The sequence below is a fragment of the Carassius carassius genome, chromosome 31 (genome assembly GCF_963082965.1).
Source record: "Carassius carassius chromosome 31, fCarCar2.1, whole genome shotgun sequence".
NCBI lineage: Eukaryota > Metazoa > Chordata > Actinopteri > Cypriniformes > Cyprinidae > Carassius > Carassius carassius.
The window spans coordinates 627,367-651,002 of record NC_081785.1 but is presented as its reverse complement, the minus strand read 5'-3'; the positions used below and the strand labels follow the sequence as shown (position 1 = coordinate 651,002).

Below are 23,636 nucleotides of genomic sequence, written 5' to 3'. Positions count from 1 at the left end.
CGGTGGGACGAATTATGAAGCTTGCATTGTGAAGGGCACTCTGAAAAGCGGCAGCGCAGGCAAAAGATTAAAACCTATTAAAACAGATGTCCAAATGAGCGTACCTGTACGCTAAAAGCACGTTCTGGGCGCACGGATGTTGCGGTACGCTCAAAAGCTATATTTGGAAGTGGCGGTACTGAGTACCGGTGTGTACCGGCCCACTTAAAGCACTGGCTGTGGATTATTGTGATGTTTTTTATCAGCTGTCACTCTCATTCTGACGGCACCCATTCACTGCAGAGTATTCATTGCCTAGACCAGTAGTTCTCAACCTTTTTTTTTCCACCGGGCCGCACTATGGTCCAGTGCAAGTCTCGCGGCTGCACGCATACAATTTACATATTACGTCACCAATACAAACCAACCTGATTTATAATATTATAGTCTAAATATTATGATATCTAATCTATTACATTCATTGAAATAAATAAATAATTCTACTCCCCATGAATAAAGCACCTGATGCTGTCGGGAGCTAACCAATTAGGCCTATGTGAGATTCAGCTCGAAAGGAGTAACAGCACAATGAAGTTCCGATTGTAAAGCCTGTGTTATGCTTTCCGCATGAGCAATTCAAACGCGGACACGGCCAGCTCGGACACAGACTTAAATTTATACTTCTGAATGTGCAGGATGGTCCGCTCTTTAACAAACATGTTAACAAACAATTGCCCAGAATTATTGCACAGCTATCTTTATATTCATTTATAGACGGATTGCACAGGTTCGAGTAGCAATGAGTTTCTTCACACTGCCTGCACATGTGCAATTGTGCTTTTGAAAACTGCTGACCACGCGCACCTGTCCGCGCGGTCGTCTGCTTAGAGCCTCGGCACACATTCTCCGATGACAATTTTTACGTCACGCCTACCTAGCGGTCCATGTATAGCGGACTCGCGGACGCGGAAAGTTTAACAGAGGCTTTAAGATGCAGTCTGTAAGACGCACGACATTGCAGAAAATGTGCGTTCACAAATGTAGCCTATGTTGATCCAAATATGGAAAGCACTTTCGAATTTAATAATATTAGGTTCTCTCCAGAGATGTTTTGCCACATTTCTTCAATTAAGGATTGCTACGTAGTATATGGTGTTTCTATTTGCCTGAACTTCTTCAAGTGAGTTGCGGGGGGGCAAACCGAAAACCCAGCACTTCTCATCAACTACTGATAGACTGCGACTATTCTTGTTTGTGCGTGTTCATTCGCTGGCATTTTTCACATTTCTTTTTTTCTCCCTTAAAAACAAAATTGTCCATCTGATGCTCAATTTTACCTTAACTAATGGCTGTTGATGACTATTTGAATTGAATTCTGCTGAAGTGCACGCTTGTATGTGTTCGTTAAATGCGTAATGTTATGCGAGTAGGTCTGCTCATGTCTGAAAATAATATATGAAAAACAAAATAATTTCACATAAAACATTAGGATATAGCTTATATTTCATTAGTAGCCTACAGTTTTTTAATTAATGTAAAAAATAAAATTAATTGTAAAACTGATTTTTTATTTTATTTTTTATTCAGCATATGGCGGGCCGCATTTGAATTCGTGACGGGCCACATGACGTGATTGAGAACAACTGGCTTAGTCAGTGATCCAATGCTATATTTCTGCAAATCTAATGAAGAAACAAACTCATCCTAATCTCTAATGGCCTGAGGGTGAGAACATTTTCAGCAAACTTTAATTTTTGGATCAGCTATTCCTTTAAAGAACATTGTCATCATTTCGTTTTTTTACATCACACTTCTGTCAATATCAAAAGGAGTTACTCAAGTATTTTATAATGTTTTGAAGTTGTTTTTTTAGCCTTTTGTTTCTGGATAGGAAACGTTGTCCCTTCAGGGTGAAACATGACATTTCCATGAGTTTTGGATCATTGGATTCAAGAGGAAGGACTGAGGTTTATGATTTTAAAACATTACGCTGAGTTTTCTCCTCAGGCTACGGGCAGATCTGATGTGAAACAGCTTTATAAATGCATGTATTAATGATGGCCTCATCAAATTTTCATTTCTTTTTATGGTTTTGCAACAGTTTAGCTTTTTTTTTTAATCCAAATACAGCAAGTATTTGGACATTATCCCACAATACATGTCTGAATGTGATTGCATGCAATGACAAAATTACGCTTGTTTTTATATTTTCTAAAGCAATGTGATTCAGACATTATTAGGCAGTGAAAAACATGAAATCAATGTGAATTTTGATCATCTTCTTATAGAGAAACTTTTAAAATGATAAAATCAGTATTTCTTTAAATCTCCCGAATCATTCAAAAATATATCAGATTATTAAGGTAAAAAAGATTGTGAGAGTTTTTGCATTAAACAAGAAAAATACCTGCTCAAGTATTGATTTTTATTCTTGTTTTAAGCATAAACTCTTAATTTTAAGTTTAGTAATTTTGCTTCTCAAGTAAATGTATCTTGATTTAAGAGTGCTTCAATATTTGTAGTGGAAATGTAATCATTTTTAAAATAATAATATATATATATATATATTTTTTTAGTGAAAGCACATCTAAAAATAAATAAAATGGTATAGAAATTTATAGACATTTAAAATCTTAATGATAAAAATACACAACTAAAAAATGTTTAAAGAGTTTAAATGAAAAAAAAAACAATTCAAATGATTACTAAAACTATAATAGTATCTCAATATTAAAATAACATTAGATGTGCTTGAAATGTATAAAAAAATCATTATGTGCATTAATATAAATGCAAATAGTAGATACATTTTGAAATACTTAAAAAAAAATATATACTTTTTACTTTTTACTTTTTTTGTTGATTTTGTGATTTTGTTTTAAAATCACAATTTATTGTGTGCTTTCATCATTTGTAAGATTTTATTTTTATTTTTAATAACTAAAATAAAATAAAGATTTTACATTATTCTAGTATGGGTAAAAATTCACTTTTCATTTAAAAGTTATTTCAAGTAACAAAAACTAGTTTTAGTTGTAGTTAACCAGCTCATCTGAAGTGTCTAAAAAACATTGAAGACTGCATTGCGTAAAAGTGGATGCTCTGCTCATCACAGATCTGTCTTCTGTCCGTTCAGAGTGTTTGTTTTGGTCAGCTCCAACATTAGCAAACATCACACGGGACAGAGAGATGATCTCTGCTCAGCTCTGCACAATCATTTAACACTTTCAAGTATTAGATCTCTAGCCATAATACTAACACACATCAAAGTTGGGTTTCTCTTTTGATATAAAATGTTCTGTCATGCAGCGAGAGGATGATATCAGTTTCCTGTGTGGTCTGCCATTGTGTTGAATGTGGATGACGAACCAAGAGGGTTACACGCTTAAGGGACTCACATTACAATAAATAAAAGCCACAAAAGCCAAAATATAACTATATATTTTCATTTCCACCTTAACCATAATACTTATTTTAAAAGATAAAAATATAGTTAATAACTGAAAAAAAGTCTAGAAGTTGCTGAAATATGATAAGACACAAAAGTAGACTGGTCACTACTGTGCCTTTATGGCAGATATATTGAGCACACTTGATTTCTAGAAGTCTTTTTGTAATGTGTTATTAAACCAAATGAGGTTTTACAAGAGTTGAAGCAATAATAATAATAAAAAACATAATAATCTGATCAATCTGATTTAAACCTCTTATTTGAGGCTTCTGACTCAAATTTGGCATTTTGTAACAGCCACACCAGTTAGTTTTTGTATTTGTAGAATAGTGTTGTTGTGGCTGTGTGTGTGTGTGTGTGTGTGTGTGTGTGTGTGTGTGTGTGTGTTTTGTATTCAAGTTTTAGAGTGTCATCCTTTCCTTGGTGTCTGTGTTTTTACTCCCTTATGGATAAATCATTGATTTTATTTAACGTATTTGTAAAAGCATGCTGCGCACAACAGTTCATACAGTATGTGTTTGTTTGTTGGGAGTGGGGGGGGGCTGTTTATCACTCTTGATATTTTGGTGTCACCCTTTTTTTTTTGTTGCTTATTTCCTATTCATTTTTGACCGTGAAGAACACAAGTGTAACTTATGTTAATATTTTTTTATGACTATTTAGCTTTTTAAAATAAAGTCAAATATTTTATTTTATTTAAATTATTATTATTTTTTTAGTCAGCAAGTTTGGTACCACACCGTAGCGATTCTTAAAATGTCAAAACAATGTTTTTTTTTTTTGGTCTAAAATGAAAGAACAATACCAGAGGGTCAATTAACATTTCTGTTACAGTTTCTTCAAATTAAACTGAACTTTTATTTTGACGGGTTGATGTGAAAACCTTTATGTTTCTGTTTGTATATGATGTGATGATAGTTTTTCTCAAAAGACATGGTAAAGTGACTCTCAGAGCAGCTCTAAAGATTCTGATCACGTGTTACTCAAATATTGAGGTTAAAAATGCTTCTGTGGCATTCATTCACATGCAAGATTCATATTTAAACATAAACCACACGTTTCAGTGCTGTGTTTTGTGGATATTCACCTGAACTGTGCACGTATGTTTTAAACACTTCGGCTCCCTTATGTTTTTACTCCACACATGTATTAAATGTGTGTCCTTGAAAGCAGAATAACAACAATGGTGTTTAAATTTACATATATATATATAATTGCTTGATCAAAGTTATTGCTAGGGTGCTGTGTTTGTTTTTACTGTATTTTTTTTGTTTAAATAAATGCAGCCTTGTTGGTTAGAGGTCACTTTCAAAAATATTTAAAAAATCTGACCAACCCCATATTTAGGAAACTGAATTATTTATCTATTTCTCAAAGCAAGAAGTAGCCATCATGTGCAAATAATAATGCATATGCAAATGCAGTTGGTTTTAACTCTTAAATTTGCATTATTCATTCTGTAATTATGTGGGATTTGTTCCTGTAATGAAGCATGCTGGTGACATCTTGCATTTGTGTGTGATCTAAGCGTAGTGTGTAGGGGACATAGAAAAGCCTTTAAAACAGAAGGGCTCCGATTGGAGTCTGATCCATTATGTATGAAGACGACCACGCAAGCTGAAACAGAACAGCCTTTGGGAAATCATTGTGCGCTAGACTGCCATTTCTAAACCTCAAATCCTCACAACATACAACTTCAGTGTTTTAAAAAGCTAAATGTACTCAAATCTAGGCTGGACATATTTAATACTAATTACCTGACCTAAAAACACTTCAAAAATAAGTCAGACTTAGAAAAGCCATTTCAAAAGTTTCTGTGGCTCTTCTTCCTTTTTTTAATTTTTTTTTTTTCATGTACATTATTTCTCCATGAATCTTTACAGCAAGTGTCCTGTTTGCTTATATTGGGCTTTTTGGGGAATTCAGTGTAAAGGGTTGAACATTACACTTATAGAAAGAAATGCACTTTTGGTGCCATACCAACGGAAATACCTAGAATTGACAAAAAATAGAGGCGTTTTCAGACAGGGCTCGTGTTTTGTGTCCTCTGTGCCATGTTTTTGTCTAAACAGGATGGGATGAAGATTACCTACAGCTGAGTCCATGCGCTCATTTAGATTTAATGAAACAGCAGTTCTCGTCTGGACAGAAAAACCACATCAGGTGCACAACTGCATCTTGACTATATTCATATTCATAAGTAAAAAAAAAAAAAAAAACACCTTAGTATTATTTTAGTATATATTTTTTGTTACTATTTTAAATGCAAATGTAATGTATTAATATTAAAATATTAAAGATTTGTTAAAGTTTTTTTTTTATTATGTTGCAATTTCATTTTACATTTTTTGTTCAATTTTGGTAATTTATTGGTAAATTTTGTCATTGTAGTTTTTGTTTTTAAATGTCTATATATATATATATATATGCCTATATATATATATATATATATATTATAATCCTTACTTCAATATTAATTTATAATAAGTCATTTTAGTTAAAGACACTGAAAATAAATTGTAAATTTTTTGTTGTTTTAACTTAAATTAAGTAGCTTACCCAGTTGCCTTAAAATTTTGTGTTCATAGAAACTACATTTGTGTTATTACAAAGAAAGAAATTGGTTTTACCAGCAGAAACCCAATATTATCTGAATTACATTAATTAAGTTGATTTACTCTGATAAAATAAAATAAAATAAAAATCATGAATATATATATATATATATATATATATATATATATATATATATATATATATATATATATATATATATATATATATATATATATTTATAATATTGGTAACTAGCCAAAATAAAATATATATATTTTTATTTTATTTCAGTTAAAGTTTATTTTATTTTCGGTAAAAAAAAATTATTATGGTTTTAGTTGTATTTACCATAATAGCCCTGTTTTGAATCTCTAATCAGATTTATTTATTTTATTTATTTGTGTTTATTAAAATTTGGATATGAATATGGAAAATATGGATTTCATAGATTTCAAATTAATTATGCATTCAAATTGATTTCTTAATCGGCATTCCAGGTTTTATTGTGCAAATACTAAGAGAAATTCCTTCTTACCTGAAATCTTTCACCAAAATGAATGAACTTGTTCCACCTCTGAAATGACTTTCCTTGTCATTGACGTTATCGATCTGCTGATCAAAAAGAGGCACTTGTTTACCCTTCAGTCGATTGCTGATGGCCATACATCCTGATGAATATCCTTATGGAAGAAAAATTAATGCTGTTTTAATATCAAGTACTGCTGTATTTACTACTGATTAAAACTTTGAGATCAGTATGTTTTCTTCTTTTTTTATGAAATGAATTATTTTAATCGGTATGCATTAAATTGATTAAAAAAATGGCAGTAAAACATTTTCAAGGTTACAAAAGAATATAAAAATATATTTTTGTCAAATCTATTTAATTAGTTATTTCAGCTTATTAAAAAATTTACAATTTTCATTTAGTTTAAGTATTGAAATATTGAAATAAACTAGAACTAAAAACTAAAACTCCATAAAAACTTTATAGACATAAAAAAAATCTAATAAAAATGACAAAACACAACAAAATTACTAAAACAAATAAAAATAAATCTAGGCTGGACTTATTTTCAATTTGTTGAACAATGAAACATTTAACAAAAATCTACTTCAATCAAAAAATCTGAATCAAAATTTAAAAAATTATAATATATTGATGACAGAATTTTTTTTTTAAATAATATTTTACAGTTTTACAGTCTTTTAATCAAATAAATGCAGAAGAGACTCAATCATTTCAAATCGTACCACGTTTTGAACACTGAATTCATGACAGAACGCGATCATGTCAGCATGATTAAAAAACATGGTACTAAATTGTACAAGTGACTTATTTTATAGGGCACAACAGCAGATTTCTTCATTCAAGGCTCATCTTTCACAGTTTTCACATGTGTGTTTGTTCTTTCACTAGAAATTATATGTTCTGTTTTTATGCCATTGCACATGACTGCCCTGTTGAAATCCTCACACAGCGCCAGCGGCAAACATGAGCATTAACATATGATTCACACTTGATGCACACAGACACTGAGTGAACATCACAACCTTTACAGCCACTATTACACACCACTGTACATCAGTGAAAAATCAAGCTGATTAAAAGACTGATGTGGGTCACTTTGTGTTTCTAGAAATTACTTTTGGAAAGTAACACAAAACCTGAAAGCCTTAAAGTAAAAAAAACACTTCATATATTAATAATATAATTATTTGTTTCTTGATCTGAACAGATTTGGAGAAATGTAGCATCAGTGTCTCATCAATGGATGCTCTGCAGTGAATGGGTGCCGTCAGAATGAGAGTCCAAACAGCTGATAAAATTAATTTTATCAATTAAAATATCACAATAATCCACAGCACTCCAGTCTGTAACAAGGAGTAGGAGGCGTTCGGATCCATATGCAGCATTTTTTCCACAGAATGGTAATACAGGCAGGGATCAGGAATGGCGTCAGGTGTGGCAGGGATAACCAGAACCGTTACCAGAAACAAGCAGAGATCGGGACAGGCAGCGGAGAACCAGAGTCGGAATACACAGTCCAAAGGTCAAAACACAGGAATAACAAACACAGGGAAAAATGCTCGGAAATGTCAGACTGGCTAAACAAGACTTCGCAGTGAGTGAGAGTGTACTGCTTTTATGTGTGTGTAAATGAGGTGCAGGTGTGGCAAGGAAATTGACTGATGAATGAGGTGCAGGTGTGGCAGGGTGATTGTGATGCAGTGACTCATGGGTAATGTAGTTCGGGTGTGGTGCAACAGTATGAGAGGTGCTAGTGTCCAAGTGACATCTGGTGGTTGATGGGTGGAATGGTCCTGAGTGGAGTGGCCTCTACTGAAGCTCATGGGCACTCCATCTAATGATCGTGACACAGTCCATCAGTTAACATCCGGAGAAGAAAAAAAAGATGAAACAAATCCAACATTAAGATATTATTAACTTCAAACCATTGCTTTTTGCTAAACCTCTAGTCCATAATTCACTTCCTCCAGTGAAATAATCTATCTCTCGCATCAAAATCCACTTATATATTTGTTTAGAGCTGTTTTGGACTATTTAAATGGTCTTTGATCTGTGCAGATTTCTCTCCTGATTCAGACCAGACCACTTTTTCACTGGAGGAAGTGTTATTATGGATTGAAGACTTTAGCAAGAAGCAATGGTTAGAAGTTAAAAATGGCTTAATGATGAATTTGTTTCTTATAAATATAAAGCTTTTGTCTTCTTCAGATGTTAACTGCTGGACTGGAGTGCTGTGTATTATTGTGATGTTTTTATCAGCTGTTCGGACTCTCATTCTGACGGCACCCATTCACTGCAGAGCATCCACTGATGAGACACTGATGCAATGCTACATTTCTCCAAATCTGATGTAGAAACAAATTCATCTACACCTGGGGTGGCCTGAAGGTGAGAAAATTTGAGCAGCTTGTCAGTGAAGGACCAAAAAAAAAAAAGAACCAAAGCCTCCGGGGACGCTCGACTGCTCCTGCTATTGTCAGTGAAGTCAGGTAGCTGTGAGATCAAACCATGCCCCCCGCTGTGGCCTATATAAAGTGGAGATTAGTCTTGTTATTTTACAATTAGCCCACATTTCACTTTCCCTGTGCTGAGCAATCTAATAAAGCTATGTGCTCAAGCTCAACCATCTCTCCAGCATGGGTCACTGCTGATCTGCATGAGTGACGGCGCATGCAACAACATCAGCAAGAGAGAGACTGCATTTACAATACATCTTCATTTTCAGGTCATTCATTCATCAGGATTCTGGAAATGTACCTGAGCGAGTGCATGTGAGCTACAGCTTTTAGATGCAAATATTCTTCATCCTCAGTTTGACAGCACAGTTTAAAGGCTTAAATATAGGCTTCTCATATGTGCATACATAAACACTTATATAATACTGTATGAACATGAGTGGTTGAATTAATTTAAGATAATTTAAAAACATAAAAATTTAAATTTTACATGGGGAAAGGGTGCTGTACACTAAAGAAATTTGATTTAGAAACTATTTTCTAATAAATTACACACTTAATTGTATCTTGAAAACATCAGGATTTTACATTTAAATTAATGCAGAAGAAACTACTAAGTTTAAAAATTTTAAAAGAAAATACTATTTCAGATTTAAATCAATGTGTTACTTGCTGTTTCTCTATAATTATTTTTCCAATTTAATATCAGTTTCTGAATGAAAATCCTTTCAAAGTAAATCCTATAGATATAAAGCATAGACTTTTAAGAGTACCATTTTTGTTTTTACTTTGATACTTTTATTCGGCAAGAACACATTCAATTTATCTAGAAAGAGGCTTGTTACAAAATATTTATATTCTACATAAATGCTGTTCTTTTGAACTTTCTATTCATCAGAGAATCCTGAAAAATAAAACGAATCAAGTTTTCCACAAAAATATTGTGCAGCATAAATGTTTATAACATTGATAATAATCAGAAATGTTTCTTGAGCAGCAAATCAGCATATTAGAAAGATTTGTGAAGATCATGTGACACTGAAGACTGGAGTAATAATGCTGAAAATACAGCTTTGATCACAGAAACAAATTACATTTTAACAGATATTCACATGGAAAATTTGCTATTTTAAATGGTAATAATATTTTACTGTTTTTCCCTTGGCTCCTCAGGTTTAATCACAGCTCTTTGTGTGCTGCATTTCCATATACAGTACTTACTGCTGCCTTAATTGTTTCTGGAGTCAAACTCCGCTTGGACCTGATTTATATGTATTTATACTCAGGAAAAAAATAAAATATCACTAGCCTGTTAGTTGAAGGCTGAGGTTCTCAGGTGAAGTCTTTGAATACTCCACTTCAAACTGAAAAGTGTTCTTTCAGTGTCTGGTTTGATCTCGCTTTTTTTTTTTTTTTTTTTTTAAAGCAGTATTCCCCTTCTGGAAAAAGAAAGAAAGCACATTCATGTTGTTCCAAAAATGCTTTTTAAAATCTTGTGTATCTCCTAATACGACACAGTCAAGCGAATACAGACACACTCATGAAAAAGTAGCTGTATCATATATTGCACAGGCGTGAGCATACACTGTTAAAATGAATTGGGAAAACTTAAATTCAATGCATTTCAATTTCTGGTTACTTTCAATGATTTGCCACTCTGAGTCGATCTCTGCAAACCTTTCTATGTGGTTTTTATCTGAACTTGTATCAAATTTGTAAACATTTTAATGACATAAACATTAGGAGTTGATTTGTAAAATAGGTTTTATTTGACCATTTTGACCGGCATGTATAATATGATGTTTCGTGTGATTTGAATCAGTGAATCACTTTGAGACACAATTGGTTCAAAGTTACGAAAAGCTTTGTTTCTCCCATCACTATTGATCACTTAATGCAAAATGCCCCATTCAGGCAATAAATAAATCAAAATATCGAATTGTATAATTGTTAAGTAAATAATTTATTTACAATATCCAATGTATCCCAGCAGCCAAAAGAGAGTGTCATGTTTCATGTGATGGTTTTGTAGATGCATCAAAATATATTGTTAGAATAATCTTAAAGATGGATTTGAAGAGAATTACAGTGTTGTCTCAGAACATCTAAAAAGATTCAGTCACTGCTAGATGTGGATACTTAATACATCTAAAATATTTCAATAAAATGTTGTCAATATACTGATGAATATCTCTCACTATGAAACCTGCAGACATTACAGGGATTGACATGCATTGAAGTAAAAATTCAAAATGAAGAGTAAAAAAGGATAATAATATTTAATCCCACTTGTTGTACTTCATTTATATGAGTATTTAGGTATACATGATGTTACCAGTACACATAGTGACTACACTAAAAACTAAACCAAAAATTATTAATCTATGAATGACAAAATTTTGTGTTTCTTATAAAATAGTGAGCAAATGAAGATTAAAATCTCAGATCCACATGTAGCTTTCTACTGGTTAGTGACGTTCTTGACTTTTCTCAGTTGGGGATGAATAAACTCTACAAGCCCAGAGGAGAATCAAAGTTAATCAATTAAGCTGAAAGGGGAGGAGCCACCTTAATTCAAAGCTCTACTAAATAGCAAAGCCAATACTGATGTGCACTTGAGCATTGTGCCAAAGTTTGTTAGAATGGGCTTCTTGCAAGGTGTGTTAGTGTTGGTGGTGATTGTGGCTTTTGACCTGAAGAGTGCATGGGGAAGTTTGAAACACCGTCGAAGTCCAAGCAGCACAAAGCCGCAATCAGCTCCAGCTTCCAGAGGTCCTTTTTTTTCTTCTCAAGGGTTCTTGAATCCTTTCCAAAAGGCTTCTCAGTTTCCGAGTCTTGACTCCAGACAATTTGCACGAGACCCTCTTGGTCTTCAGGAGAAGCAGCTGTTGCAGGGTCCAGTCAAGCCTTTGGACTGGAAGTTTCCTGTCGTTCCAGAGGTGCAAAGAGAGTTGGCGGTGAACTTCCAGTTGAGGCAACCTGTGACTCCCAGTAGTGTGGCTGTGCAATGCAGTGAGAGCCGGGTTCATGTGGAGGTGAAGAAGGATATGTTCAGCAATGGTCAGCTGATCCAGCCATCTGGTTTGTCTATGGGAGGCTGTCCTGTTGTTGGTGAGGACTCTGCCTCTGGGGTGCTCATCTTTGAATATGAACTACAGGACTGCAATAGTGTGCTGATGGTAAGAACTGTTATGTCTGACTGAACTAACCAATAAAAACCGGTTCTTCATTGGTGTCAATCGTTAGTTGAACGTTAAACCTCCACAGAACCTTTCAGTTTCTGAAATCCGGTAACTGAAAGATGCTTTGGGGAGCTGAAAGTATTTCTATGGCTAAAAACCACTTTTGAGCCTTCAGTGTAGTTGAACCGAACCCACTTGGTAACACTTCCATCTCTTACAGATGACTGAGGATGAGCTTGTCTACATCTTTGCTCTTAACTACACTTCTGTGGCATTTGCTGGCACGCCAATTATCCGTGCTGAGGATGCAATTGTTGGCGTTCAATGCCACTATCAAAGGTAAGTGACTGGATGTCTTAAGCAGTGTTTCTTGTGGTGGTTCAACTGGATGACCGTTTGTTTTGGTATCTCCCTGAACTACAGGCTCCATAATGTAAGCAGTAACGCTTTGAGGCCAACTTGGGTTCCTTATGCTTCAACGGAGGTTGGCGAGGACGTCTTGGTGTTCTCCATGAACCTCATGATGGGTTTGTGTAGTTTCTTTAGATCTTAAGCCTTGTAATTGAGGCTGTGCCTAAACCGTTCTTTTCTCTTGCAGATGACTGGTCCAATCAGAGGCCTTCAAATGTGTACTACTTGGGTGACATCATTAATATTGAGGCATCTGTGAAGGTGTATAACCACGTCCCCCTGCGTGTGTTTGTGGACAGCTGTGTGGCCACCCAAGTACCTGATGTGACTTCTGTTCCGAGATATTCCTTCATTGAGAATCATGGGTAAAGTCCTGCCACTTGATTCTCTAGAATGGATTACGTTTTTTCAGGGAGCACTTTGTCACTGAGAATTGGGGTAAGGTCTGGTGACTCGATTCACCGAATTGTCACCCACTCTTTATCAGGTGCCTTGTGGATGCCAAGGCTACGGCTTCCAGCTCCCACTTCTTGCCTCGAACCCAGGAAGACAAGATCTGGTTCCAGCTGGAGGCTTTCATGTTCCAGGGCGGATCCAGTCCTTCTGTACGTACTATATTGACTGAATCTGAGTCCTCTTCCCATCTGCTCTGGTTTGTGAACCCTTCCTGGTGTCTCTTGCAGATCTACATAACCTGTACCGTGAAGGCCACTCTTGCTTCTGCACCCAGTGATGCTCTCCACAAATCCTGTTCCTTTTCCAATGGGTATGTTCATGCTGCTTAAGAACACTATGAAGCTGCCGTGTCTGATTTTTCCTTGTTGCAGGTGGCTTGCTGCTGATGGGAACCACCAGGTTTGCGCTTGTTGTGACTCAACATGTGGTCCTGATGTGGGAAGTGATGCTCCTATTGGGGGTAGGTAGCTGCTTTAAGATTGCTTCTGACACTTCACATGCTCCACTTTACTTGGTTATTTGCCTTTCCTAGGTATTCAGTGGGAAGGCAAGGCCTCACTCGGTCCTGTAATGGTTCAAGGGCGACAGAAGACTTTAGCTGGACTTCAATAAATGGGGAAAACCCTATTGCTGACTTTCAATAAATGGGAAGTCTTGTTTCTGCTCTTGTGTAGTTTAAACCATTTGGATTTGTTCTGTAAGGATTAGATTCAACTCCTCTCATTGCTAGTTTTAATTTATCTTAGTGCTGCATTTGACACCATAGATCATGACATGCTCCGATTACAAAACTATACAGGTATTCAAGGGCAGGCTCTTAGATGGTTTAGATCCTACCTGCTTTTTTTTTTTTTTTTTTTTTTTTTTTAAATGGGTTGTCATCTCATTTATCACCAGTAAAATATGGCATGCCACTAGGATCCTCTTCTATTTTCAATATACATGTTGCACCTTTGGTAATATTATTAGAAAATATGGGATTAGTTTCCACAGTTATACTGCTGAAACTCAACCATATCTCAAGCAGACCAGGTGAGATTTCTAAATTAGCTAAGCCAACAAACCGTGTTACTGTAAGAGACTGGATGACCAATAACTTTCCCCTTATAAATTCGTACAAGACCGATATTACTTATTGGAACAAAACTGTAGACTGCATCTAAAAGTCTATAGTTTGCAACAGACCGATGTACTGTTACTTTACAGTCATAAATATGGGTGGTATATTAGATCGCAACTTGTCCTTTGAAAACCATATTTCCCAAGTTACAAAAATCACTTTCTTCCATCTTGGACACATTGCCAAGCTATGAAACCTGTTGTTTCTGATGTGGATTTGCTAGTTCATGCATTTATGACCTGTAGACTGGACTATTGCCGTTTTGCATTTTCGTTTGGACGGCGAATCCGTATATCTTCTGAAACGATGATGTCATCAGCCCACGTCTCGCCCCTAATCAGACACTGCTATGTCACATAACCGCAACAAAAACATGAACAAACACTGAATGATTATCTTTTTATTAACTCAGATTAATGTATTGTTCCATGTTCGTTTTAGTACCATGCACAAGGTTTATGAGCATAGTCCATGTCTTCTCCATTTTAAGTGTATCTCTGTGGCAGAATTACAGCACCACATGCTGGTCTGGCATGTATACTACTTCGTTTTGTGGTTTCGTGTGGACGCGGATATTTCTTGAGACAAGGAAAAAAAAGATCGGATTGGGGTAAACTTCGTCTCCGTGTGGACGGGGCTGAAGAAGTAACGGGTACTTACGGTTATGGATAGAAATGTAGCGGAGTAAAGAGTACAATATTTGCCTCTCAAATGTACTTGAGTAAAGTCATGAGTACTCCCCAAAAATGATACTCAAGAAAGGTACAGATCCCTTAAAATTGTACTTAAGTACTGTACTCAAGTAAATGTACTCCGTTACTGTCCGGCCCTGGGATTACTTTATCACAGAATATTTGTTTTCGGTAGCACGTTTGTTTAGTTTAAAAGTAGACATGTCAAGCTTTCTGTAGATATATCTCTCGTGTCTCTGTGTTGAGTATTCACTGAGTTACAGTTCATTTTAATGACGCGTTTGTAAATGAAGATCAGAGCAGACCAAGGCTACAGACAGCACACCTTGTTTGTTATCTTTATTTTATAAGTGCACAAAGTTTTGTTATTATGTCTGTATACTAAAAAAAGGTAAACCCTTTACAGATTCAATTGATGTATTGATCTTATCTGCACGATCAAAACTGAAAGTGTAATTTTCTAAACTAAAAGTTATTTTCGGGGTTATCAGGATAAAATGCCTCATAACGCTTATACGCGTTAATCGACTCCAACGCTAAATTATGTCTCTATTTGTTTTGTGTAACTAGGATTTACACAAGCTCCAGTCTGGATCCAGAACACCTGAGAGGAGCTGATGCCAACCCCTCAGAAGACCTCAGATGATGCTAACCCTGAAACAACATACAGAACTACCAAATATTGCTACAAGTGTGATTGTATCATATAATAATTGCTGTTAATAATGTTAATCGTCTGGTTGACTACATCTTGTATTAATTTTTCTGAAAATTCCTGTCAGATTATTATTTTTTTTAAATACTATTAGCATGATAGACAAATAGGTGTACTATGAACATACTGGACAGCTGGATTGTGTGATAAGTGAATGTACACTATAAGCAGAACTAAAAACACTTACACTAGTGCAATGGACATTTAAAAAAATGTGCATGGAAAAACGTTCCAGTGTGCAAATGGATTGTTCTGTATGAAAAAACAGACAGTAGTGCATTAATAATGAGTGTAACATTTTTTGTTGTTGTTGTAAATCAGTGGGCAGAACTCAGTAAGGAGACCGCTCAAGGGAAAAAGCTGTTCCTGAGACCGCTGGTCCTTGCCCGGAGGCTCCTGAAGCGCCTCCCAGAGGGCAGGAGGTTAAACGGTCTATGGTCAGGGTGAGAGGAGTCTTTAAAAATGCTTCGAGCTCGACGTAGAAGACATTTTCTCTGGATGTCCTCAATAACAGGAAGTGGTGTCCTTATGATGCCTTGGGTGGCTTTCACCACCCTCTGCAGTACCTTGCGGTCATCAACTGAGCAGAAAACTGGACTGTAAAGGCCCTTCTCAAAGCTGCGTTTTGGAATACATGTATATTAATAAGCATATACTGTTTATATTGCTGATTTTAAATGTTAGTAACTTTTTTAACCACATTACATTTGAAGCTAGTAAAACTGCTGTTCACCCCGGATGGATTCTCATCTGTTTTGGTTGTGTAGAGCGAGATCTCAGCCTCCGCCGTTTTTTCACCATCATCATGAGTGATTTACAGCTGTCAGAAGAGCTAAATTGTATCCCATTGTAAACAACTATATTTTTCATTCAGAAAATAAACGTTCTAAATTGTACAGATATTGTACAGATATGACAGCACTGACAAACTTACATAGAAAATGTTATTTTAGCATTATAGTTTATGTTTCTTTAAAGTGTTAACAATTAAATTGATTCTGCAAATCAACCCATTTTATTGTTCTAAATGTATAATTTGTTAGGTAAATAATTTATTCATTTCACTTACAACTCCAATGTATCCCAGCAGCCACAAGAGTGTCATGTTACAAGTGATGGGTTTGTAGATGCATCAAAATGTATTTCTGGAATAATCATGAAGATGGATGGATTTTAAGAGAATCACAGTGTTGTCTCAGAACATCTAAAAAGTTTCACTCACTGTTAGATGTGGAGACTTAATACATCTAAAATATGTATAGTTCCATAATCTTTCTAAAAAAAAAAAATGTTGGCCATATACTGATGAATATCTTTCACTATGAAACCTCCAGACATTATAAGGATTGACATGAACTGAAGTAAAAATTCACAAGGAGGTGTAAAAAAAGGATAATAATGTTTAATCCCACTTGTTGTACCTGAACAATTACAGGTGACTTCCGGGCTGCTTAGTCCCCCCCATTTTGCCAATTTACTAATGTTTTCCTTTCTAATCATTTATATGAGTATTTAGGTATACATGATGTTACCATTACACATAGTGACTACACTAAAAACTAAACCAAAAATTATTAATCAATATTTATGATTATTATTGAATAATTTATGAATTCTTTAGACGCCATCATCTACAATGGACAAAATGTTATGTTTCTTATAAAATAGTGAGCAAATGAAGATTAAAATCTCAGATTCACATGTAGCTTTATATTGGTTAGTGATGTTCTTGACTTTTCTCAATTGGGGATTAATAAACTCTACAAGCCCAGAGGAGATTCAAGGTTAATCAATTAAGCTGAAAGGGGAGGAGCCACCTTAATTCAAAGCTCTACTAAATAGCAAAGCCAATACTGATGTGCACTTGAGCATTGTGCCAAAGTTTGTTAGAATGGGCTTCTTGCAAGGTGTGTTACTGTTGGTTGTGATTGTGGCTTTTGACCTGAAGAGTGCATGGGGAAGTTTGAAACACCGTCAAAGTCTGAGCATCACGAAGCCACAATCAGCTCCAGCTTCCAGAGGTCCTGCTTTTTCTTCTCAAGGGCTCTTGAGTCCTTTCCAAAAGGCTTCTCAGTTTCCGAGTCTTGACTCCAGACAATTTGCGCAAGACCCTCTTGGTCTTCAGGAGAAGCAGCTGTTGCAGGGTCCAGTCAAGCCTTTGGACTGGAAGTTTCCTGTCGTTCCAGAGGTGCAAAGAGAGTTGGCGGTGAACTTCCAGTTGAGGCAACCTGTGACTCCCAGTAGTGTGGCTGTGCAATGCAGTGAGAGCCGGGTTCATGTGGAGGTGAAGAAGGATATGTTCAGCAATGGTCAGCTGATCCAGCCATCTGGTTTGACTATGGGAGGCTGTCCTGTTGTTGGTGAGGACTATGCCTCTGGGGTTCTCATCTTTGAATATGAACTACAGGACTGCAATAGTGTGCTGATGGTAAGAACAGTTACGTCTGACTGAACTAACCAATAAAAACAAAGGTTCTTCATTGGTGTCAATTGTTAGTTGAACGTTAAACCTCAGCAGAACCTTTCAGTTTCTGAAATCTGGTAACTGAAAGCTGCTTTGGGGAACTGAAAGTAGTTCTATGGCATGGCTACTAAAAACCACTTTTGAGCCTTAAGTGTAGTTGAACAGAACCCACTTGGTAACCACTTCCATCTCTTACAGATGACTGCGGATGAGCTTGTCTACATCTTTGCTCTTAACTACACTTCTGTGGCATTTGCTGGCACGCCAATTATCCGTGCTGAGGATGCAATTGTTGGCGTTCAATGCCACTATCAAAGGTAAGTGACTGACTGGATGTCTTAAGCAGTGTTTCTTGTGGTGTTGTAACTGGAAGACTGTTTATTTGGTATCTCCTTGAACTACAGGCTCCATAATGTAAGCAGTAATGCTTTGAGGCCAACTTGGGTTCCTTATGCTTCAACGGAGGTTGGCGAGGACGTCTTGGTGTTCTCCATGAACCTCATGATGGGTTTGTGTAGTTTCTTTAGATCTTAAGCCTGGTGAAATGAGGCTGTGCCTAAACCGTTCTTTCCTCTTGCAGATGACTGGTCCAATCAGAGGCCTTCAAATGTGTACTACTTGGGTGACATCATTAATATTGAGGCATCTGTGAAGGTGTATAACCACGTCCCACTGCGTGTGTTTGTGGACCGCTGTGTGGCCACCCAAGTACCTGATGTGACTTCTGTTCCGAGATATTCCTTCATTGAGAATCATGGGTAAAGTCCTGCCACTTGACTCTCTAGAACTGATGACGTTTGTTCAGTGAGCACTTGGTTCCTGAGCATTAGGTTTAGTCAAGTGACTACAGGTTTAGCTCTTCTAGCTAAGTGCTCTTGGCATCATTGAGAATGAGTGTCCCAATGTTCATCTTGTCATACTAAATGGTATGTCAGCTTAAAATTAAGCGCATGGCAGAAGTCCCTGGCCGTTCTATTTTAGGTTGTTGAAGTGTGCACTCTAATGGCTAATGTTGCCCACAGTCATCTGTTCTGGATAGGAATTGGTTTGATCTACGAACGCCTACGGTGTTAAAGCCATCAATGACGTGGGCAACCGGTTGTAAACCTCAGTTTGGGCATAAAGTCTTAGATGCAGGCAAAAGCTAGCAGAGTTCATCACATGAAGACTGCGGCTGGCAGATCAATGTGGTATTTTTCTCCAGTAAGGAAGTTAGACTTTATAATGTGGAGGATGTTAACTATGGTGACAGCCCAGTTTACAGTGACTGGGTGCATGTAACTATGCAACAGCAGTGTGTTAAAGACTCCATTTTGTGACGTGAGCGTTTGTCCCAAAGCTTAGGAAGTAGCCTCATTGGGATGCAGCATGGGTCATGGCACTTGATGCATGAAGCTGGTGTTCTTGAGCTGCTCTCTACCCACTTTGTCCCTGGGAATTAGGCTAAGGTCTAGTTACTTGATGCACTGAATTGTCACCCACTCTTTATCAGGTGCCTTGTGGATGCCAAGGCTACTGCTTCCAGCTCCCACTTCTTGACTCGAACCAAGGAAGACAAGATCTGGTTCCAGCTGGAGGCTTTCATGTTCCAGGGAGGATCCAGTCCTTCTGTACGTACTATATTGACTGAATCGGAGTCCTCTTCCCATCTGTTCTGGTTTTGTGAACCCTTGATCTGGTTTCTGTCTCTTGCAGATCTACATAACGTGTACGGTGAAGGCCACTCTTGCTTCTGCACCCAGTGATGCTCTCCACAAATCCTGTTCCTTTTCCAATGGGTATGTTCATGCTGCTTAAGAAAACTATGAAGCTGCCGTGTCTGATTTTCCTTGTTGCAGGTGGCTTGCTGCTGATGGGAACCACCAGGTTTGCGCTTGCTGTGACTCAACATGTGGTCCTGATGGGGGAAGTGATGTTCCTATTGGGGGTAGGTAGCTGGTTTAAGATCGCTTTAGACACTTCACGTGCTCTGCTTAACTTGAGTATTTGCCTTTCTCCAGGTATTCAGTGGGAAGCCAAGGCCTCACTCGGTCCTGTAATGGTTCAAGGGCGACAGAAGACTTTAGCCTCACCCTACAATAAATAGGGGGGAAACTTATTGCTGGCTTTCAATAAATGGAAGACCTTATTCTTGTTTCTGCTCTTGTGTAGCTGAACCAATTTGGATTTGTGCTGTAAATGTGGGGTAGTTGGTTGTCCTACTGTCTCTTCTCTTTCTAGAGAAGTTCCCTTTGTGGGCACGTTTTCTTTCTTTAAAGAAACCTTTTTGACGTGAAGCTTAGTTTAAATAAGTGTAATCCGTTGCCCATGATGCTATAAATTCTTCTGCCAATTGGCGTGTCCACCCAAAGCTTTCCACTTGAACACCCATTTCCCTGAAACACTGCAGATATTTTGTATGCACCTTATGCTGTGAACTAAACCTTTACTTTCCAAATTGGTTAAATTAAAGTGAACCGTTTTACTTCGCCTTGCATCACAATTAAGTGTTACCCAATGTGCCTTGACAGTCCACACATTACAAATCTGTCACCTGCTCCGCAATGGTACCATCAACTTCCATTCTGTAAGCACCCTTTGTCTTTGAGCACATTATCAGCAAGTTTTCACTTGTAAGTCATTGCTTGAACCATTCATGCAGCATCCAGTACAAAGGCTTTTTTTTTTTTTTTTTTTTTTTATATATAGATGCTTCATTGTGGTTGTCGCAATTTATTGAAAGTAGACCATATTTGTGGAGCCAAATCTTTCCATGAGGGTTGCACAGAAATGTCAAAGTCATTTTTCACTATGGAAATCAAAAGAAAAAAGCAGTGCAATTTATGTAAAAGTATATATTTGTAAGGTGCAATTGAAATTATTTGTACTGACTTTAATTCCTTATCTGCAGAAAGTCAAGTCACATTTATATAGCCCTTTTCACAATACAGGTTGTAACAAAGCAACTGAACTGCATTAAATCGGAAAACCATGTCAAAGCAAAAAGGCAGTTCTTCATTGAATTCAGTGATGTCATCCTGTTCAGTTTAAATCGTATCTGTGCAATCCAGTCAGCGATATCTCTGTAAATGAAGTGTCCCCAACTAAGCAAGCCAGAGGTGGTGATCCATAACTCCATCAGTGACAGAATGGAGAATAAACCTTGGGAGAATGCCGGCTGGGGGACCGGTTCTCCTCTGACCAGACAAAACCAGCAGTTCAGTTCAAAGTCAGATTGTGCAGAAGAATCTTCGTTTCCTGTAGTCTTGTCCGGGTGTCCGTCTAGGAGACAAGGTCTTTTTTATTTTTTGTTGTTTTAGTATTAAACAAGTTTTGACAATTGTTTAAAATAAAAAGTGACTACATGTACCTTTTTATGTTTCTATATAGGGTTAAAGTTATTCTGCAAATCAACGCATTTTATTGTTCTAAACATTGGTGTAGCCAGGTTTTGAAAATTAGTGAGGTCCAGGCGGTTTCTGTAATGGAGTGTCTATTTACACTAACTGTAAATAGCCCGCCTTGTAATTGATTACATTCACATCAAATTAAAAACTTAATCACTACACACACACACACACACACACACACACACACACAATAATGACAAAACAAATACAAAAGTTTAAAGTCAGAGTCTTAAAAAAAGAAACAATACAGGAAACCACTTAATTCATAAATGTTGAACTAAAAAAATAAAAGAATTTAATATGAAATTTTTTTTAGACAACTGTGCTTGACCAATTTTTACAAAATTTGAGTGAATCAGAGGTATGTCTGCATGATGTCTGTTAAGAAATCTGATAGATATAAGATGTCAGTTTCATAAACATCTTCTAAAAGTATATTTTACATCTGAAAGGACACATCCTATGGACATATTGCAGATAAGCAGACACTAAAAAATACGTCTTGCAGACATCAAATAGACGTCTCAGTGATGTATGTGTGCTATCAGGATCAGACTAACAATGTTTTTTTTTTTTTATCTAGTTTCAAATATATCACCTTCATAAAATTTGTGACTCAAAAGATCCCCTAACACTGCACAATATAGGCTAGTTGTTTCTTTTACCCCAGTTTGCATGACAGATTTTAATCCTCCTAAAAAAAGAAAGCATCCTCAATTCTTGAGCATGCACAGAGCACTCACTTTGAAACTCTGAGTCAATTTACACTGATCATGAAGCACTGAGAGCCAAACTGGACTGGGCATTTGAAGCTGAAATGGTTTTCAGGCTTGATGGGGAGCCAAAAGTCTGACAACATGAATGAACTTCAGCAAAGTCAGAAAAAAAAAACTGAAAAGAGGATAAAAAAAATATCCTGTCAAATTGAACACCTATTACTTTCCTTTTATCTGAACTGGGCTTTAATCTTGATTATCATTACATAAATGTTTGATTTGAGCAAAGCCTTTCCACTTCCATCAGAAGTGAGACTAAGTGAAACTGTGTTTCATTATAAACACTCACCCACAGAAAATGCCTCTAGGACAGTGCATTTTTAACGGGCCACGTTATTATAAAAATAAAATAAAATAAAATAACAGCAGGTTATTTTCTCAAACTAAATGAGATGATGTGGTCAGCAGCAGGATAAAAAACATCTTGACATTAACTGCACGTCACATCCTTCATTCCCAAGCAATGAAGAGGCTGTTGGAGAAAACCAGTAGCTATGTAAAGTTCACCTTAAATTAATCTTTCTCTGTGGTGAGAAAACTGATTTAAATTACAAGCTTCTCAATACAAAGCAGGTTAATGTATAGTTAACTAAAAAAATGTAAAAAAAAAATCTAAATTCATGTAATGTTTGCATAGTTTAATTTTTATTTTTTACTTTTGTACTTTTATTCCATTATTATTATTAAATAAGTAATTAAATGATCAAAGTCAATTATAACAAAAAATAGGCTTGTCACAATCATGGACTTTTAGTTAGTTGTCTTTCCTCATTTCTCTGTTTGACCTAGTTTTCCCTCATGTCTGATTTTGTCATTATGTTCAGGTGTGTCTTGTTAATTGACTTAATTTGTCTGTGTACTTAAGTTCCTGTCTGTTCAATTTAGTTTAGCAGATCTTGTCTGTTTTCATGTGTGTTTCCCCTTGTGCATTTAACTTTTGTGTTACTGATTAAAGATTATTTTACCTTCATCTTTGTGAGCGTTTTGAGTGTGATAGGATTATGATCAAGTCATATTTTATATAATTTGATGCTTTATTTTTTTGACTTGTATTCACTAATGTGTTGTTGATATGTCCTACTGAAACATTAAGATGGGGTTGGACATATCGAAGGCATGGGCTTACAAACTTAAGCGTGAGTAAACTAAACAGAATATTAGTTTTGGGGTAAACTGTCCAGTGTACATGAATCTTGTGAATAGTTTTAACAGTATATTGCTGGAAAATAAGCCACAGAACTCTCATGTTCTTTAAGCAGCTTCAGTGTATTTTTGTTGGTCACAGCTTGACTGCTGTGATGGCAGGGAACTTCTGGAGAGGTAAGTAGAGATAGAGTTAGTCCCTAGAGTTAGCATAAAGGTAAGACCTTGTTGTGAACGAGACCGGATGCTGACTGAGTGCGTGTGTGGTATTTGTAGTGCAGGGGTGATTGGATGTTAATGAGGCTGAGCTGGAA

General features: G+C 36.3%; 2 protein-coding genes across 3 annotated transcripts; both read left to right on the top strand.

The window, feature by feature from the left end:
• Positions 1 to 11,600: 11,600 nt before the first annotated feature.
• LOC132111270 (zona pellucida sperm-binding protein 3-like) lies at positions 11,601 to 13,680 on the top strand. The gene is made up of 8 exons (XM_059518426.1): positions 11,601 to 12,153; positions 12,377 to 12,495; positions 12,580 to 12,683; positions 12,755 to 12,932; positions 13,055 to 13,172; positions 13,251 to 13,333; positions 13,395 to 13,483; positions 13,556 to 13,680. Exons 1-8 carry the CDS (start codon positions 11,617 to 11,619, stop codon positions 13,633 to 13,635), a joined length of 1,308 nt encoding a protein of 435 aa, XP_059374409.1. The 5' UTR covers positions 11,601 to 11,616; the 3' UTR covers positions 13,636 to 13,680.
• A 3,752-nt stretch (positions 13,681 to 17,432) lies between these two features.
• Positions 17,433 to 20,211, top strand: LOC132111264 (zona pellucida sperm-binding protein 3-like). Of its 2 annotated transcripts, XM_059518417.1 has the most exons (8): positions 17,433 to 17,978; positions 18,213 to 18,331; positions 18,419 to 18,522; positions 18,595 to 18,772; positions 19,507 to 19,624; positions 19,710 to 19,792; positions 19,853 to 19,941; positions 20,015 to 20,211. In XM_059518417.1, the coding sequence occupies exons 1-8, from the start codon at positions 17,442 to 17,444 to the stop codon at positions 20,098 to 20,100; spliced, it is 1,314 nt and encodes a 437-aa protein (XP_059374400.1). In that variant the 5' UTR covers positions 17,433 to 17,441; the 3' UTR covers positions 20,101 to 20,211. The 2 variants fall into 2 exon arrangements, with proteins under 2 accessions (XP_059374400.1, XP_059374401.1); XM_059518418.1 differs by lacking the exons at positions 19,507 to 19,624; positions 19,710 to 19,792.
• Positions 20,212 to 23,636: the final 3,425 nt, after the last annotated feature.

What these genes read in the sequence shown, in the direction of transcription:
- LOC132111270 (XM_059518426.1), top strand. Translation starts at nt 11,617, where the DNA reads ATGGGCTTCTTGCAAGGTGTGTTAGTGTTGGTGGTGATTGTGGCTTTT. An exon ending in TCCTTCATTGAGAATCATGG is followed by an intron (nt 12,933 to 13,054) that starts GTAAAGTCCTGC and finishes ACTCTTTATCAG; the next exon opens with GTGCCTTGTGGATGCCAAGG. An exon ending in AAGTGATGCTCCTATTGGGG is followed by an intron (nt 13,484 to 13,555) that starts GTAGGTAGCTGC and finishes TGCCTTTCCTAG; the next exon opens with GTATTCAGTGGGAAGGCAAG.
- LOC132111264 (XM_059518417.1), top strand. Translation starts at nt 17,442, where the DNA reads ATGGGCTTCTTGCAAGGTGTGTTACTGTTGGTTGTGATTGTGGCTTTT. An exon ending in CTCCATGAACCTCATGATGG is followed by an intron (nt 18,523 to 18,594) that starts GTTTGTGTAGTT and finishes TTCCTCTTGCAG; the next exon opens with ATGACTGGTCCAATCAGAGG. An exon ending in AAGTGATGTTCCTATTGGGG is followed by an intron (nt 19,942 to 20,014) that starts GTAGGTAGCTGG and finishes GCCTTTCTCCAG; the next exon opens with GTATTCAGTGGGAAGCCAAG.